The sequence below is a fragment of the Pagrus pagrus genome (assembly GCF_965226575.1).
Source record: "Pagrus pagrus genome assembly, chromosome: 5".
NCBI classification, from domain to species: domain Eukaryota; kingdom Metazoa; phylum Chordata; class Actinopteri; order Spariformes; family Sparidae; genus Pagrus; species Pagrus pagrus.
In genome coordinates this window covers 33868756-33887013 of record NC_140189.1, presented here as the reverse complement: position 1 = coordinate 33887013, position 18258 = coordinate 33868756, and the positions used below count along the sequence as shown (strand labels likewise).

Here is an 18258-nt window from a genome sequence, read left to right as displayed (position 1 = left end):
GTCAATGCTTTCATCAAAAAAAGATATTTTCAAAGGAGCGAGCATCATAGAATCCTAATAGGCCTAAACATCCGAGTATCAAGAAGTGCCATCGAGAAGTTCAAGAAATTTGTGGTGAAAATTTGAACAGAGCTTGCAGACAGTGATAGCCTCCGACACTGTTATTTAAAAATGGACTAAATTCTCTGAATGGAAAGCCCAAAACACTTTGAGTATCATTTACTGTATCAGAAAAACTATTTTCCAAGGAGGCTACATAGTGTGGGGTATCTCCTGCTGATGGACGACCCAGTGCACCCGAAGACTTTATTGTTTTTAGAGGTCTGAACATTGGCTCATTACACAGTTTATTAAACACACAGTATGTAATCTCTGCCTCGAGGTGCTCTCTCAATCTAAACAATGAAAACAAAAGACGTTGTTTGATGATATCCTGCAGTAGTGTGGGATCATGGGAGTTGTTGTCTTTGCTGTTAAACAACCGCCATTTCAGATGAAAATCTATTTGACGTGACACCGGCAGAAATGCTCACGGATACAGTCGTGATTAAAGTTTTATTCACGGTGCGTTGAGTCACGTCACGGAGTTGCTTCCTCGCTCTCTGATGTATCATCTGATGTTTTCCCCGGAAGTGAAAGTGACAGAGGCAATGCACCGTTACGTCGAAGAAAATGATGGTTTTCTCTGGGTTTGAGCATTGTTGGAAACATTTCGGATAATGTAAGCACACAACTCAACAAACATTCTGATGTGAAAATGTTACACACTGTACCTTTAAGAGCAACTAAACAAAGATCTACTGCAGGAAGTGTGTCTGTAAAAATACCAAGGCATCATAAAGCATCAGCTGATAGATATTGCAAGCATCATTAAGAAGGGAATGAGTCTGTCTTTTCAGTGCTGGCATGCAGTATTAATCACAAAGGTCTTTTAAAGCTTGTTTCTGATGGAGATGATGACAAGCTGACGTTGAGGAATTATGCAAAGGAGGCATCCTTCTTGATCTGATTTCAAAGCAAAGCCCCATAAACCACACAGCTGTTTCATCTGCCTTCCCAGTCACTGAGCCTGCACTTTAAAGGCCAGCTTAATTCCCTGTGTGTCTTGATGGAAGACAATGCCAAGCTTTCTTAAAGGCTCATTGTTTTGCGCGCTTTCTCTTTTTTCAAACGCAAAATCCAACATATGCGTGGCCGTGGATAATCTAATTCAAAAGTGCTACAGTGCCAAAACTCCATATTTTTAGCGTGGCGTGCCCCAGTGGTTTATAAACTTGTGCCAGTGAAGTACACAGAGGATGCACACTGAAGCACTGCACTGCTAGTGGATCACATTGAGGTTATCACTTATAGGTTTTCATCACAGAGACTCGGCCCTGACTGTACTTGTTTTTTTCCAGAAATTGGATTCAGACCCACAACTCCAAATAAACTGCTCAGACATCCAGACACCTGCTGTGGCAGTGAAATTGAGTACACAAGAAAACACATGGCAATTAAAATGTTAATTCTAACATAAAAATTCCGACATGTGAAGTCAACACTTAATTTCTGAAGTCTCTTATGGAGAAAAAAAGCAACCATCACACCATTTGATCTTGACCTCGCAAAGATAAAGATTAAGGGGTTCTCATCCCCTTAATCTGTATCACCCTTTAACTTGAAAAAAGTTTTTGCATAATTAATCACTCAAAATCCACACGGAGACAAGTTTCAGATCAAAATCATTAAACGAGAATAACTCGGTGAGTTACAGTAATATTTCAAAGGTGTAAGTGGCCGGTGCGGTATGTGTTCATATACTGTAGCGAGAAAATGTGAGTATATTCATTGAAATAGAAGGTGAAGGAGAAGACTCTTAGATTAGTTCTCACAGCTGTTGCTTTTTCCTCAGGTTTGATCCAGGGAATCGATTTCTAAGATATTTTTATGGCATTTCTATGAGTGAAACAAACAATTATTGATTTTTGTCATTTGAAAGTATTAAAACTCAGTTCTCTGAGGCTCACACACCAACGGGTTGTAGCATAGCAACCTTGCTGCTGCATTGTTAAGCTTCTATGAGGACAATGATGAAAACATTTCCACGGATTTCTTCTTCTTTTCACTTTCTTCAACTGTACATTCTGTTTTTTTGTATTGTTCTCAGACTTGTATTGGGTGGTGGCAACTATTGTTTTGTGTCTTTTGCTTCACTCAAAGGGAAAACTGATTGGCTGTCTCGAGCAGATATAACGCTGCGTTTCAAGTGGGAGACCTTATTTATCCCCAGAAGCTTTGAGTGCTTTTTGCAAAGTATGCATACGGTAGGTTTAATTCAGTGCACGGGGTTTTATGTTTCCCCGTAGTTCATTGTGGGATTATGCAGTCAGATTTGCTGCATGTCAAATCCCAAGCCTTTGAAGGTTTTTGGGATTTTGTTTTGAGAACGTCACGCTCAACTTGTGCTTTCACCTAAAACACAGTTCATTTCATGTCACAGCCCAGGCGTGCCTTTCAACGCGTTGATTCCTCAGGAAATTGATTCAAGATTGACCACAAAGTCGAGAGTGATCGGACCCATCTCTTTGCTTGCTTTACCATAGGTGCTTTGCCATAATGCACCTGCGCCACATATATTTTTATGGGGTTTTTCAAGTTACAGTTACAGTTTGCTGCGTTTTCAAACTCTCAGCGCGAGCAGAACAGCAGCAGAGCAGCCTGCCAACTAAACAAGGGCAATCAAGATGTTGACTTGCACTGTGTGCCAATAGATCAATACGTAGACACGAAGATAAATGGATGCCGATTTGTGCAATATCTGTCATGTATCTTTATTTGTAATGCATAACGGGAGGGCGGATTGTTTACGAGGATTTACTGTGGCATATGTGGGCGTGCTAATAAGATGATGTTTGTACTGGAGAACAAATGCAGCAGTTTTTATGTACTTTACAAAAGAGGCTGTTGTGTTTTTTAAGAGGATTCTGAGGTTATTCAGAGTGAAATCTCATTTCATTTGATGACTTGGGGAAAAGGCATTACGCTTGTTTTTTTAAACATTTTTTAACAAGTGACAAAAAACATTTACATCTAAAAATAATCCTCTCCAGTCATCAGCATTGCACTTACCGCGGTGTTATATCATTTTCTGTTTTTCAAAACCCGTGTGCTTGTCCCCTCTGCGTCACTTCCCTTTAGCCCCTCATTGACATTGTACTGATGCACTAGTGTGTGCTGATTATATGAGAAATGCTTCTGCTGGGAAGTGAAGTGGAGCTGGTGCTGGCTGCGGGCTCATACAGTGGAATGAGGCCCAGAGGTGAAGTAAAACCATCCAGTGTTGGTAGATAATCCACATTTCTATTAGCCTACTTAGCACTTTTCTAAAAGGGCTGCACAGTCTAACCCAGGAGATGAGTGGGATGTCTTGTATTCATCACACCAAAGTCATGGCCATCTTATTTTTTTCCGGTGCCAATCCTTGGTGCAACTTGATCACAGGTAATTCGTGTGTCAGGATCCAGAAATGACTTTGAACAAGGTGGCAGGGGGTGATGAGGGGATCATATTTGATTGGGTTTGATCAAACTCTAATCGGGCACTAATTAATTTTAGATTGGCCCTCTGCACCAGCACTGCGCACTCGTGTCACTCCTGATTCTGCTCCACACCGTTCATCTATCAACGTCTGCCGGTCCCTCTGTCTGTCTGTGTACAGATGTTCTCATAATGTTTTCTGTCATAAAAACAATAATTCCATGCAAGTAATCAGCCACCCCTGATAAACTTTACCACAGCTGCCCCTGTCCCTTCAATTAACTTCTGGAGAAGAGTTTTATTCCTGGTAATTATTCTTCCTACAATACTCCTTACAGTATATATTCCTCCTTTGAATACGAGCAAAATAATCTTCCAATAGCCTGCATGTGCAATAGCCTGAAGGTTTTTACCTCAAAGCAGTGAAAATAATTTCCTAGCTCTGAATGGCAGACATGTTTCCTCCGAGCACTGTGGAACCAAATGTCATGAAAAATGGTTCATTTGCCTGCATTGAACAGCTCATTTTATGCATAGAAGGGCACAGTTAAAAGCAGAGGCACATAGACAAGGACAAATATTGCATGGTCATTAAAAGCTTCTTTCAAAACAATGACTAGTGTCCTTTCAGTGAAGTTGTTTTGTCTAGCCAGTAGCGCTGAGCAGATTCTGAACCAACTTCACAAGGTCTTCAAGCATGGCTGAGGAAGCAAAGGTTAAAATCATGCACCAGAACCGACCTCCAGCCTTCATGTGCTCTGAATTTAACTCCTTTAGGCTTTATAAAAATTCATGCTGTCAATGCAAAAACAACAGCCTCTAAAAGACGCAGCTCCCCCAGCTCGCTACAATATTCTCCAGGCCTCTGTAAGGCAAGAAAGACGATACCCATTTGGGGCTCATTGGAGCAAATCAGAATTGTCAGCACTGTGGGTTTTTACCTTTTTAAACAGGGAAGATGGATAGATAATCACCACATGCCATTCTGGGGGCCAATTACACAGCTTTGTGTGAAATTGGAAAACCTGTTCTCTCAGAGCTCTAATGGATGTTCTGGTCATTAGTTATTTGAGAGTCTTCTCTGGCTGTAATCAAACGTGAAACATTGCGTTAAGCGCCCATAAAAGAACAGCTGCCTCTCTAAGTGACCTTCTGTTTAAGAGAACCCAACTGTCAGCCGGGTGGCGTTTTGCGACAATTATTATGTGTGTTGCTATAAAAGCAGCTCTTATTTCCCTTCTTTTTTGCAGTGGTTGCATCTCATGTTAATGTCTTGCTCTTGGTTGTATTTGCTTTTCTGGGTCTGTTAGCTGGGCGTATGTCGTCATATCTTACAAGGCAGATGCATACTCCTATCCATCTGCTGTCCCTTAGCAAACCGGTCTCTTGGCTCTTAATTTAAAAAAAAAAAAAAAATACTTAAGTGTTTGATTATGCAATTAAGACTGAATAAACCTGCTTTTCTCCAGGTGACCATCTATCAAGTCAGCCAGGCCCACCGCCTCTCCCACCAGCCCCACCCCCACACAAGCAACATCCGTCCATCACGTCCCTGAGCCGCAGCTCACTGGCCAATCAGAGGAGCCCTAGCCCGCCGCCCACAGCCGGCCTGGCGGCCGACTTGCAGAGTACGGCGGAATGCGTCCAGCTGCAGGACAGCTGGGTCCTGGGCAGCAATGTGGCCCTGGAGAGCAGGTGAGTGACCCACAATGACCTACACCAGAGCTGGCACATTCAGCCCCAGGTGTTATTATAAAACCATTTTCACTGACTCAGAAAACAAAATGATGTGAGACAAATGAGCAGAGGCCAAGCTGCTGTTTGAAATGTCTGTATAATCACTGTAATAATTTGTTCTGCTGCAGCATAATGTTGCAACGTTTGAAGTCCTACCCTTTATTTGAATTTTATAGATCTTACCTTTAAAGGAGACATAAAATGCTAATTTCCAGGTTCATTATTTGATTTTAGGTTTCTCCTGGAATAGGTTTACATACTTTAATGCTTAAAAAACACATCAGGCTTCTCATACTGTCCGTTGCTGCAGCACTGTATTCCCCCTCTCTGTCTGAGACTCTCAGTTTGAGCTCCTGTCTCTTTAAGGCCCCGCCTCCCGAATGCCCAGTCTGCTCTGATTGGTGAGCTTGCACACACCTGAGCCAGCACTGCTCACCGTGTCTCCAGTCGGCTCTGTCATATTTTTAGCTTCAGGAGCAGTGTTTTCTGTGGGAGAGAGGAGCTCTGGTGCAGATTTTGAGCTTTTTAACTTTCCTTAAGTAAGTAAGGAAAGGAAAACGAAACAAGGCAGAATATGTCTCCTTTAAGAAAATCAAGCAAAGAAACAATTGAATCATTTAATTTAACAGCTTGTTTGTCTCATTTTTGTCACCTGAAGTCTACCGTCTGGCCTGTTTGTGTTTCTGAGACATCAGATATCATCCTATATTCATAAAACCGGCTGCCAGGGTTAAGAATGACTCACTCAGTCGTGACTGAACCAGCAGTGTGTTTTTCATTGACAAACATGAATTACCAGCGATATATTAATGCTTGTGCTTTTGTGGCTCCACCACACCTTTACCATTTGTACGACTGGCAGAGGGTTTGGGAAAGCACACAGCCTGTGTGTCACCCGTCTAGGCAGGATGAAGTTCAGTATTAGATGGCGTGAACCTCAGCACATAATAAACTCCAGCGGTGACATTTCTTGCTGTCTGCTGTAAAGGAGTGCTGGGAACTAGTAGTCGTACGTCCTCCTCAAAACAACTGGCAATAACCCGGCTGGATGGTTTCTTTTTAGAGACTACAGCTCATCAGGATGAATTATAATGCCACACATTATGCATGGCACAATGTGTTTCCTGCAGAGTCTGATAAATATGGTCATTGTTTCTTCTCTGTTTTTCTAAGGGCTGCTCACTGAATTAGATAGACCTACACTCAGAAGGAGAGCGTATGATTAGAGTGAGCTATGTGAGTATCAGAAAGCTTGCCAGTTCAAATCAGAGAGGCTATAACTTCAGAAGGAACTTGGTAAGCGGTTTGTGTGTTATATCAAAATTTGCTGTGCAAGATACTACTTTGTCACAAGCTGCCAAGTTTACCTCCTGAACCATCAGTTATATCTCTCTTAATCAGTGAGCTCAAAATATCCTGGCTAATGAAGTGTGGTACATTGCGCCCTGACTCAGAAATGGCCTCGAGTAGATGATTGCGTTCTAGCCTGATATTTCCCTGGCACAGCGCACCCTTTCCCAGGCTTGGATGAATGTAAACTTTGAATTTTGTCTGTGGCAGCGTGAAGTAACAACCTCTTATGATCTGACTGAATCAATCGGGATACATGGTGACAGTTTCACTTTCTGGGGGAAGATGCAGTGATTGAATACTAACCGCGCAATGACCTTGAGCTGTCGTAGCCGTATCGACAAAACAATATGTGCACACCTATCATCAGACGAGGCATAAATCACTATCACCACTGTGGACTCTAAATCAAGTGCTTGTCAGTGGGTGGGAGCAGAGGGCTGCTGCGAACCAATGGGGCCAAAAGGGAGGACCCGGTTCACCACATAATTGCAGATGTCAAGAAAACCACCAGGTTGGGAAATGTAAACAGAAGCTCCAGAAAGCATTTATTAGGCTGCCTTCAGGGGGTTTTGGGGGCCAGCTAAGTCCTGGCGCAGCACATACAGTATGTACTGTAGGTGGCTCCAGATGCAGCAGGATGTGAATTTATTCTGAAGCCTCAACATTGACATGGGTTTTTTCTTTCCACAGTAGATGTGGCCTCCTGTGCAGATGGTAAATTATTCTGTACAAGGCAGTTGATTAAAAAAGTGTCGAATATAGATCACAATGTTATGATCTTGCTTAATATATTTCATGTGACATGACCTCCTCGAAGAATAAAGCACTCATTTGACAGCATTAGCTACTTTTACAGCAATTAGCAGTAATGAATTATGTGTGTGTAACCTCCCATAAAAGTGTTGGTCTTCAAAGCACAAGTGTGCTAATTTGACTCAATACCAACTAGCTTTCACTGTGAATAGCTTTCAGTGTTCTTTTCAATGTGTGAAGTGCCGCACTCAGTAACGACTACCGCTCATTATTATATGGTGAGTGAATTGAAGTCACTGATCTCACTGTGATCACCGTGACAAAGCTGTGTTAAGACACTAAGTTTAGTTTTGGCTCATTTACTCGAGATCAAACATCAGACAAATTAATGCTTCGTTTACAGCTCAGGAAAATTAACCATCAATTGGTATTAACTTATTATGGGCATACACACAAATACATGTATTGTTAGGAAAAGTACAGGACATTTACAAATTATCGCTAATAAACTGAAATACAAATATGAGCAACACGATGAGAAGTCATGAGGAATAAAAGGTGAAGGTTTTGTGCTGGTTTCACACGTCAGATAACTCTACGACATTATACTACTTCAGCCTTTGTTCTGCTTCGTGATAACAAAAAACTGCTCCATTTAAGGGGCTCAATTAGCTGGCAACAGAGCAGCGATCATGTACGCCGCTGTTCTCAAGTGCTGCGGAGACATTCAGATCTTTAAAGTGCGTAGAATGCTTTTGATAAATCCCTCAGGTTTCCCTTACTAACCACTTGGCTTCACTGAAATAGTGATATTTTCAATTAGAAATATTCCATTGAATTTCATTATAGAATGAATTGCTACGTCCCTTAAGAGACCGATGCACATTTCTGTAATTATTCTCGAGCAGCACTTAAGCCTTTGTTTGAATTAGACTGCATCAGGATGTGTGAAATTTGGATTTGTGACGTGTGTTTCTGTCGTGAGCAACGTTCTCTATAAGTGCTCCACTGGATAAGAATACAGGTAGGCGCCTGCTTCTACATATGTATGCCCTTTGGAGCCCACTTCAGCATTTTTTTCACTTAGATTCAATGAGATTCAGCTAGAACAGTCGTTATGACACTTCAGAATGAGTCTTTTGAAGGCCTGCCCAGCCACACGTTTCAGTTATAAATGTACTGTCAATCCTCATTGGATTCATGTGTCAGGGGAGTCCTCTGGTGAAATGAAATTATGTCCCGGCTCCAAAACCATCATGTGGTACGGTGTCCCACAGACAGTACATTTTCCTGATGGAAAATGTGTTAGAATTGTTCTCGGGGGCAAAAAAGAATAGCAGAGGTAATCCAAGTAGGATTTGGTTTTTTTGTGCGTGTGTGTGTCTGTGTGCAGCTGTTTGTGTGGGATGCGCATGTAAATCATGAGTCAGACAGTCATGCTTCACATCAGAGGAAGAAAATTGAACTTTTTTTTTGTGCGCCAGCTTCAGTGTCAGGATCGCACCAGGACTGATTAGTCATGTGCAAGACACAAGCCAACTAGCCTTTTGGATAGAAAGGAGCCTGCAGTGCTGGTTGGTTACCTGCCAAAGTGGATGGTGGTGTAGACAAAGTGGTAATCCTCAAGACGTATTTTTTTTTTCGTTTTCTTGTGTGTTTTCCTTTTCATTTATTTTGCCAACATCTTTAGTGCCAAGCACACATTTCTGTGGTGATTCCAGAGTTCCTGCAATATTTCCCTCTTATTTTAGGTTACAGTATAAACTGCTGCTGCTGCTGGCAACACAGAGTGCATCTGTTCCAGATGATTTTTGCCAGCAAATGAAAAAGCTTTCACGAACAGAGGATGGATAGCGAAGAGTATGAAGTAGTTATTCAATAAAGGAAGCCATAACACATAACAAATGTGGCCTACAGTAGCTAAAATACACCAGTATTTGGTTTGACATGTCCTCGCCAGAATCGTCTCTCAAAATTAAGCTACAGAGTAAGTTACTGCTGTTAGGATGTATGTACATAAGAGCTGAGCTCCTCTTATGCCAAACCTAATCAAACCCGTTAAATATGGTAAAATCCCATGTGCAAACAGTCTGAGCACTCTGACAGAGCGATCAAGACGGCACCACGCTGATCTCCGTGGGCAGGACGGCACAAAAAAGCTCGCCTGAAATACCATCACACGGATGCAGAGCTAGCTGTACCAGAATAGCACCTGCTAGCAGGCCCCCTGATGAGAGGGCAGGTGGAGATCTGGGGGAGAGCGAAGGCGACGACGGCGAGTGTGAAAACGAGGCACTGCGACACCCTGCCACATCTGTAGTCTTTTTTTGGGCATTGGATTAAAGCGGCCTGATTATTCCAGCCCTCACCTTGAAATGCTAATGCTAACGCAGAACAGCGGCTAATAGACAGATTACATATTCTGAGGGCTTCGATTTGCATTGTTTCTCCCTCACCCTTCCAGCTGGAGCTTAGCCGTAGACAAATCCACCCACTCACTGTTTAGTCTTTTGTCCTCTGTGAGGATGTTTTCAAATGTCATCCTGATGACAAGCAATGTTGTGAGAGCAGAGAAGACCAGGGTGGCTGCTGCTTTTGTGTTACAGGCTTCTCAATGGGACAGACAGGCGTGCACAGAAACACACTGCGATCACACTGACACGCAGCCATTCATTTGCTCTCTTTCTCTCTCCGTCTCACACTTTCTTGATTGTCTCTTTCCCCCCTCTCTCTCTCACTCACCCACAGCAAACCACACTGCTATCACCAGGGCCGGATGGATTAGCATAGTAATGTGCCTTGTTGCATCACACTGGCTGTAATCAATTACAGCCGGTCATCCAGTGTGTATAGCTGCAGACATTTACACCGGTCCGCTGTTTGTTAATCATGTCCAACAGCATTTCATCTTTAGACCCCTTCAGTCGGCTCTTTAGGGGGGAAAAAAAGTGGCCGACATGAAAAACATCAGCACCAGAACTACTTTAAACGCTGAGTGCGAATAAATGTCCAGCAAAGGAATTTGTCTGGCTGATGCTGGTACACAGATTCTGACAAGTTTCAGTTTCACTTTACACTCTCGAACAAAGCAAGAGGGATATAAATGACTGAAATATAGCTGACTTACTCATTTCAAACCACCCACTGAGTGCCATATGTTTTCTGGTAATTATATCTGCTTCGGTTTGTTCAATCAAGAAAGTCCTGCGAATAAACTCTTGTAATTTGTTAACACATGTTTTAATTTGACATATTTATTAATATAGTTTTTCTACATTTTGTTTGAGCAGTTTTAAGTATCATGAAGACTCTGTAGCTTTGTACTACAGATGTGCCACATCTCGCCTGCAGCTGGTTCAAATGCAGCTTTGACACCTTCTTGGGTACCAAGAGGAGAGACTGCGGGGTAAATTCGAAGTCCCTTATTTTATATTTCATCGCTCCTCAGTCCTCCTTTGAATTGGAAGTTGTTCTGGTCGGCCATCTTGAAGGCCGCCCCAACGCTCTGATTATTGCTTCAAGGAGCGAGGACACACGAGCGTAGGGCTGCATGATATGGGAGAAAAACAAAACAAAATCATTCTGCCATTATTTTGACGATCAGTACGAATGATCATTTTTGCATCACGACATCCATTTTCACTGAAAAACTATTGAGGTCATGATGATGTGACATTTGTTGTTTGTTTGTAAAAACACACGTTTTCTTACATCTAGAGAACAACATTTGTAGTCCAGGGCGTTCTTCAGTTCTTCATTATAATGCTGTTTTGTCACACATTTGACCTTTTATCAAAAAATTGCAGCTTTGGCAGTATGGATACTGGACTTGGCCATTTTACAATTCCAATAATATCTTGATTAATCGCACGGTCCTACACACGGTCCTTTTCCTCCTGGAAAACTTTCAGCTGATCCCATATCATATAAATACTCTGCCCCTACATGTGGCACAAGATGGCGGATGCCACTTGATATGACGTCTCGGAGGAAAGGACGTCTTATTACTCAGACACTTCTTGCAGACACAAGTGCAGGATGTGAGCCCATATGGCCTCTCTTCACTTGTTGCCGTTGAAGCACAGAACTGCTTTTAAGATTCTGTTGTTTGTCTTTAAATCAGTACATGAACCGGCACCAGGTTACATCTCTACACTGCTCATCTCCTATTCTACCTCCCAACCCCTCACACCCGGGGACCAATCACTGCTCCTCATTACATGCACCCAGTTAAAAAACAAAGGTTTCCACTTGCAGTCAGATCTCACCCCTTCACTGATACCGTCAAAGCTGATCCCAAAGTAGAGGAGGATCGTTATGTATTTTTCACCGCTGATACCGATGATTAGTCATCAAGGAGACTGATAATCGATATGTAGAACTGATCAGCGTTAATAATTTTGAGGTACTTTTCATGAGTATTTACGTATACTTTCACTCCATTACATGTATTTGATAACGTAGGTTAGTTACTTTGCAGACTCAGATTATTCAGAGGTGATAGGCCGTCCCTTGTGATGTGTAACCAATCAGATAGCGTTGTGGGCAGAACATTGAGTCAGACCGCAGAGTGCTGTCTACAGACAGGGAGGACGCTGCATCAGAGCCACAGTAGCACAATTTTAATTTCATTTATTTTATTGGCAGTCTGAGAAATAAAAAAGATGCAGGTAATCTGAAAAATGCTGAGTATTGGCTCCAATAATCAGCCAGGCCGATTATCAGTGTGTCCCTCGTCTAAAGACTCATCTCTTTTCTTTATTGCCGTCATAAAGACGTGCCCGGCCACACTCTGGTTTTTAATTTGTTTGTATTTTATTTGTTGCTATAGTAACACCTGAGTGATTGATTGTCATCATCAATCAATTAATCCCCGAATTTAATCTCTCTGTGAAGCACGTTGGTCAATGTTGTTTTTAAATTTGCTCTTTCAGTAAATTGACTTGACCCGATGTTTTTAGTTCAGCTGTCTCTGACCTGCTGTTGGTGCAAAACGATACGGCCTTAAAATAACGAGGCAATATTTTAAGGCTTCATCCCAAAACACAAAATATATCTTGATATTCAGAAACCTCCACAAAAGCACCTCATGTGTGTTAGGACAGGGCGACAAAAAGAAATATCACAATATTTTTGACTAAATACCTCCAGTGATATTGTGACAGTATCGTTGGAAGTGTCAGAACAAGCAGAACAGTCGAAGATGACATCACTTTACTGTAATGCAGCCTTTAAAACAAGGAAAAGAATGAAATAATGTAATAATAATAATGTAATAATAATAACATCCAAAATCTAGAATGATATATAGTCTCTCATCATGATAATATGAAATATTACGTAGCCTTGAAAGTCTTGAGAACATTATGTACTTACATCTCTGCATGAATAAGAGCCCAGTTACATTTGAGACCTTATTTACAGGCATAACTGCCTCCACATCATCACTTGCAGCAGATATCACCTCCCTCAAACAGAGTAAACACACCTCCCCACGAACACACACACACACACACACACACACACACACACACACACGAGCTCACACAGCCACGTCCCTTTCTGTCTGCCTCATCAGATTGCATCCACTTACACTTAACTCCCCTGATAGCCGTGTCTATTTGCCTGTGTGTCTGACTGCGCGTCTGCCGCCTCCGACGTTGTGCAAGTTTTGACCTCAATTCATACCCAACTGCGTATTATAGAGTCTGCGGCAGCTCCAGCACAGATTGTTCCAGATTGAAGAATCTGAACTTCTCCAGGTTGCAGGCGACCGCAGCATTGTCATTCCAGCAGTGACACGCGCTAACCTTTAAATGCAATCCCTGTCTGTCCGTGACCGCTCGTGTCAATCTGGGCGTCGACGATCCAAATCTGACATTTGTTCTTTTTGTCAAGAATTGATCAAGGGAGGTTTTAGCCCAGAGATATCCTCACAGGAGATCGGAAGTCGCTGAAATATCAGCAGCAGGGCTGACACATGAGCGATGCATTATGGTGGAGAATTCTGACTCGTCTATCTAACAAATCTGTTGAAACTGTCCCCGATTCTCCTCAGAAACAACATTTAGACCAACTGAACAAACTTTCCAGTCATTAATTAACCATTTTAGGCACTTTTACAGCTTACCTAAAGCATGTTGACCCACCGCTCCTGTCAAATTATCGGGGAAACTCTGATTAGTGAGTGTTTCGGTCCTTAACTGCTCATCTTCAGATTATGCACTCAATTAGCCGTTCTCAAGCTCCTTTAGTGCAGATTCTCAGTCAGGATTAAAAAGGCCTCTACAAAACTTACATGGGGACTTCACAGATGCTGCACAAATAATTGATGAGCAAACACCGCTTTATCAGTTTATTGATGTATTTAAATTAGCGGTTTCCGTGGCAACCCGCTCCTCCCGGGATCTATATAACACAAGAAACTCTGTATGTCGTGGGAGACGTTCAACAGGAAGTGATGAGATCTGAGAGCAGGAGAGTAAAGACTGTGCCTTCTCTGGCTCTTCCTCCCCAAAAATGAGCTCTTTTTTTTTTTACAGTATTTGTGTACTCCTGCGTTGGTGGTCCATTTTCTCCTGCTAGATTACGTTGTAAATGTTTTGTTGTTCTTGGAAGTTGTTTTAAACCTCTTGAACTCACCTCTTTTACTGTGCTTTTAACTTTTTATTGTGGTAAACATAGATCGTAGGATCACGGGAGAGTAAACCTGGATGCAGAAGTGAATTTGTAGCACTTTATTTACGCTGTGTTCAGGTGCTCTCAAGCGGAGCACTTGACCCCCAACCGGTCCAGTGGAAAAGTTATTACTGTGGTGCTGGTGAGGTACTTTCAGGTCTAATTTGGTGTGTAACAGCGAGTGTCAAGGAGATTACTCCAGCAGAGCAACCCTGAATTGAATATTAAAGGTCGTGTTGTACAAAGTGTTTATTCTACTATTTTAGAAGTATCATTAACAATTCGTGTTTTACAAATCAAGTATTTGCTACTCAACCACTAAACAAAGTCTATTAATTTGGCTCTATGGATTTTCAAGAAACACGTCTAATTCTACAAGTTACTGCAGCCATGTTATGTTTCGGGGTGGGGGAGGGGGACGACTTCAGGATGTAAGATCCAGTTGCAGCTTCTTAGCTTGGGGGAACTGGTTCCTGACCCTAGGGTCAGGTCGTTGGGGAGGGCTGGGAGGGAGTCTGGAGGACTGATGGGAGGGCGGGGGTGAAGAGAAGGTTAAGTTTTTACGTTAAAGGGGGTGTAAAAGAAAGTTGCAAAGACATTTCGAATGAGTTTTGTTTGGGATGTTTGGCTGGGGCATGGTTACACCAGTGTACTTGTCTTAGTGTGAGATGATTCTTCTTGAATTGTCATTATCTGGATAATCATGAATATCTTCAGATGAATGACTTATAAAGCTGTCTAGCTCGCTGACGTACAGCCCTGTATTAGTTTCCTGATTTATTTTGAACTGCGCGTTGTGTCCCCCCACAAAAACAAGTTAATGGATGTGTGTAAATACGGATTTCAAACAAAAATTTGACAAGAAGTCACATTTATTTATCCCTTATTTATGTACACAGACCCTATGATTTATGATTACTACTTGACTACGTGATTACTACTTCTACTTACGGTTTAAGGGGATTCCAGTATATTTTAGTGCAGTTTTAGTTTCTTTTTTAAAGCTTCAAGAATATTTAGATAATTATCGGGATAATATTGTTAATCGCAATTATGTTGGACAGGATAATCATGACTTTAAATGTTCCTATCGTCCCCTGCTAATATCTCCTTGCCTTTACAAATCCTCTGTAATGAATGGAAGAGAGGCTCAAACTCAAGCTCGTTCAATTGTTAGCCTGTTGTGTTTTGGCTTGTGGTGTTACTACTAACTAATTAAGAGTTTTCTATTATGTCATAGCTAGAAGGACAACCTGTTGTAAGTGTATTTTATTTTTTCCACAAACAGATAAATTCTACAGTACTGTATTGGAAGTGCATTTGCAATGCATGGTCAATCTGTCCAATTTTCCCCGGCCGTCCCCATAAGCCTGCAGGCATTTGGGTATTAATCTCTAAGTAGTGGCAAGAGTGGCAACAAGGCTTAATTCATTTACTTAAGAGCTTTTCACGTGGGGTTTAAAAGTTAATAGGACGATCACTCCGTAGTGCATTTGATTAAACCCTCTTAATTACCCCAGGTATAATGGGCTATTAGCAAAGGCCCAGTTGTAAAAGGGCAAGTGGGAGATGATTGTTTTTATGAGGTACTTTTTGTTCACCTCTTCCAATGTCAGGATTATACTGAATATTAGAGTCTAACCCAGTTCCTCCTGCAGTGTGACACACATGGGAGTTAAGACTGTTGTAGGTTAGACTGCATCGGGTAACTTCTTTATTTAAGCATTTGTTATTTGAATTTAATTTGAACTATGCTATTTTTTTCCTAATTCTCTTTCCCCTCTCTCTCCAGGCACTTCCTTTTTAAAACGGGCACAGGAACGACACCTTTCTTCGGCGCGGCGGCCCCTGGTTACACCATGGCGACGGGGACGGTTTACTCCACTCCGGCTCGCCCTCTGCCCAGAAACAGCCTGTCCAGAGGGGCTTTCAAGTTCAAGAAGTCGCCTAAGCATTGCTCCTGGAAGTGCACCGCCCTGATTGCTGTGGGGATAGCTGTGGTTCTGTCCATCATTCTCTGCTACTGCATAGGTGAGGCTGAGATCAGACTGCACCAGCACTGATGTTTGACAGACTTTTGAAGTCTAGTTGCATCATAAAGATGGCAGAGGATGAAGGAGAATATTCAATTTATCTGTTCTCAAATCACAAACACAGCCCAATTACAGCGTTAGAAGAAAACAGTGCATGACAGATTATGGCACATTATTAAGATTATCATATTAATAAGAGTTACTCACCAGCTAGTTTTGTCGCCACACACACATCTCCAGAGTCAGTGTTACAGTAAGTCCCAAAAATGAGGGATTTTAGACTTGACTAACTTAATACTCGACTCCCTGAAGTCTTGATTTGACACTTGAGACTTGAAGCAAAAACACTCATGACTCAAGGATTGATTAAACACAACAATAAAGAAGAAACCACACGGCATCGCTCAGTCCTCACATATTTAATTATTAGACCCACGCGTTCAAGTTACACAATAAAACAGCTTTGAAATGAAAATGTCAAAACCGTAAACCATGTCATTTTAATGGTCAGCAGTGTCCAGCAGTTTGTTTATGACGACTTATGAGCTGAGGACTTGGACTAACTGTCAGGGAGTTCAAGCTTGATTTGGACCCCGAAAGACTTCATGGCTGCTCATGTCTCACATCCTGTCTCAATCAGACACACACTCACTGTCTCGGCTTCTCCCACACCAGCTCCCCCCGACTCTTTATCTGTATGGTTGACAACCCGTTAGCCTCATCAGTTCGAGGCCACAAACCTACCCGCCTTTAATCCGGGCCGTGGCTGTCCTTCAAACTTTCAGGCTGCACCAGCTCCGTGGTACCAATTAAAGAAGGGTCTGCTCTTTTCCTCCTCACGTTGGTCCACTTAGTCGGTTCTGTCCCAGATCATGTCTGGAGGCAGTACAGGAGGTGAATATCTTATCTGTAAACTGCTCACATTACCAGATATTCGAGGCTGAACATCTGTGCCGGCTCAGGGCTTAGACCAGAACTTTCCCTTTGATTCTCTGGTGGGGCAATTCAGGGAAAGATCTGCCTTCGGTAAATATCCGAGCCTGGAATGCAGATATTCTTTCTAGGGAACGACGCTGTGTAGAGCTGATCTTGTACAAGTTAACACTGTGCATTTCAAACAAGTCAGCCAGACAAAACTAACTTTACTCAGTCACCATATTAAATGTTGGCAATGTACATTTCTGTGAACCGTGGATATGTTACAACTTTAGATCTTTAAAAGTTATGTTCACTTTTCAGTTTTATGTTGGTACCTCAGCTTAAGTTAGTTGGCACATTGAGGCTTTCTGCAGGTATGACATGTGGAAAACATCAACGGACAAAATGTCAAGTGGGAAATATGCAGAATAAATAAATTAATCAACATCATATCAAATAACCTGGTATTGTCTGACCTATAATATGTTGCCAAGACAACTTTAATAGAAACTTATATTATGAAAAAAAATGTTTTTACCTCTGCTGTGAAGACTTTGAGAGATTCAGTGATTGTTTAGCTGTGTGCAACTGCACAAGCGCTTCATCCCAGCGGGCTGCCAGCGATTACTGCTCTGAAAAAAAAAAAAAAAAAGAGATTCAAAAGCTGCCTACTCCAGCAACAGCCCTGTGCTTTGACTCAACAGCAGTGAACATGAGTTCGAAATATTGAAGTCGAAACACATCCCCGGGCCAGTTTGATTTTATTTATTTTTTTAAAAGCAGTGGTGCAGCTATAGTCCTGCAGCCGAGGCCAGCAAGACAACAGAAAAGCGTCAATCTCCTGCTCCTCAAAAAATAGCAGATGTGACAACAGCCAAAAGAAAAAGTGTCAGGTGAAGCTGACCTGTGCAGCTCTGATCACACCAGAATGTGTCCTCTACAAACTCCTCTTCAGCAAAACCATTATTTTCCCTTGGTACGGCACGCAAACACGACTGGAAAATCTCCTGATGTCCAGTTTAAATATCCAGTGGTAACACGCTTACAAATCTTGAAACATTGTCCTGAGCAGTCTCATGACTCCACCATCCCCTCCACTCCTTGACATAAAAGTCAGCTCGTATATGGATTCTGAACGTGCAACTGTAGAAGTGTTGATACGATGCGTACGAAACAAATTCAACACAGCCACGGTTTGTAGAAACATACAGTGCCAACATTTTATTCTACCAACTGGTCCACAGCGACGTTTTTTGGCATAAAAAAT

At 42.1% G+C, this 18258-nt stretch overlaps 1 protein-coding gene across 5 annotated transcripts in view; it reads left to right on the top strand.

Moving 5' to 3' along the window:
* The window catches only part of LOC311257087 (teneurin-3), a 156281-nt gene that overhangs the window by 62129 nt on the left and 75894 nt on the right, over positions 1–18258 (top strand). For all 5 annotated transcript variants that reach the window (XM_084352532.1, XM_084352531.1, XM_084352530.1 and 2 more), the window contains exons 4-5: positions 4989–5214; positions 15833–16071. In XM_084352532.1, the coding sequence (XP_084208658.1) occupies positions 4989–5214; positions 15833–16071 (465 nt within the window). The remainder of the gene's footprint in view (positions 1–4988; positions 5215–15832; positions 16072–18258) is intronic.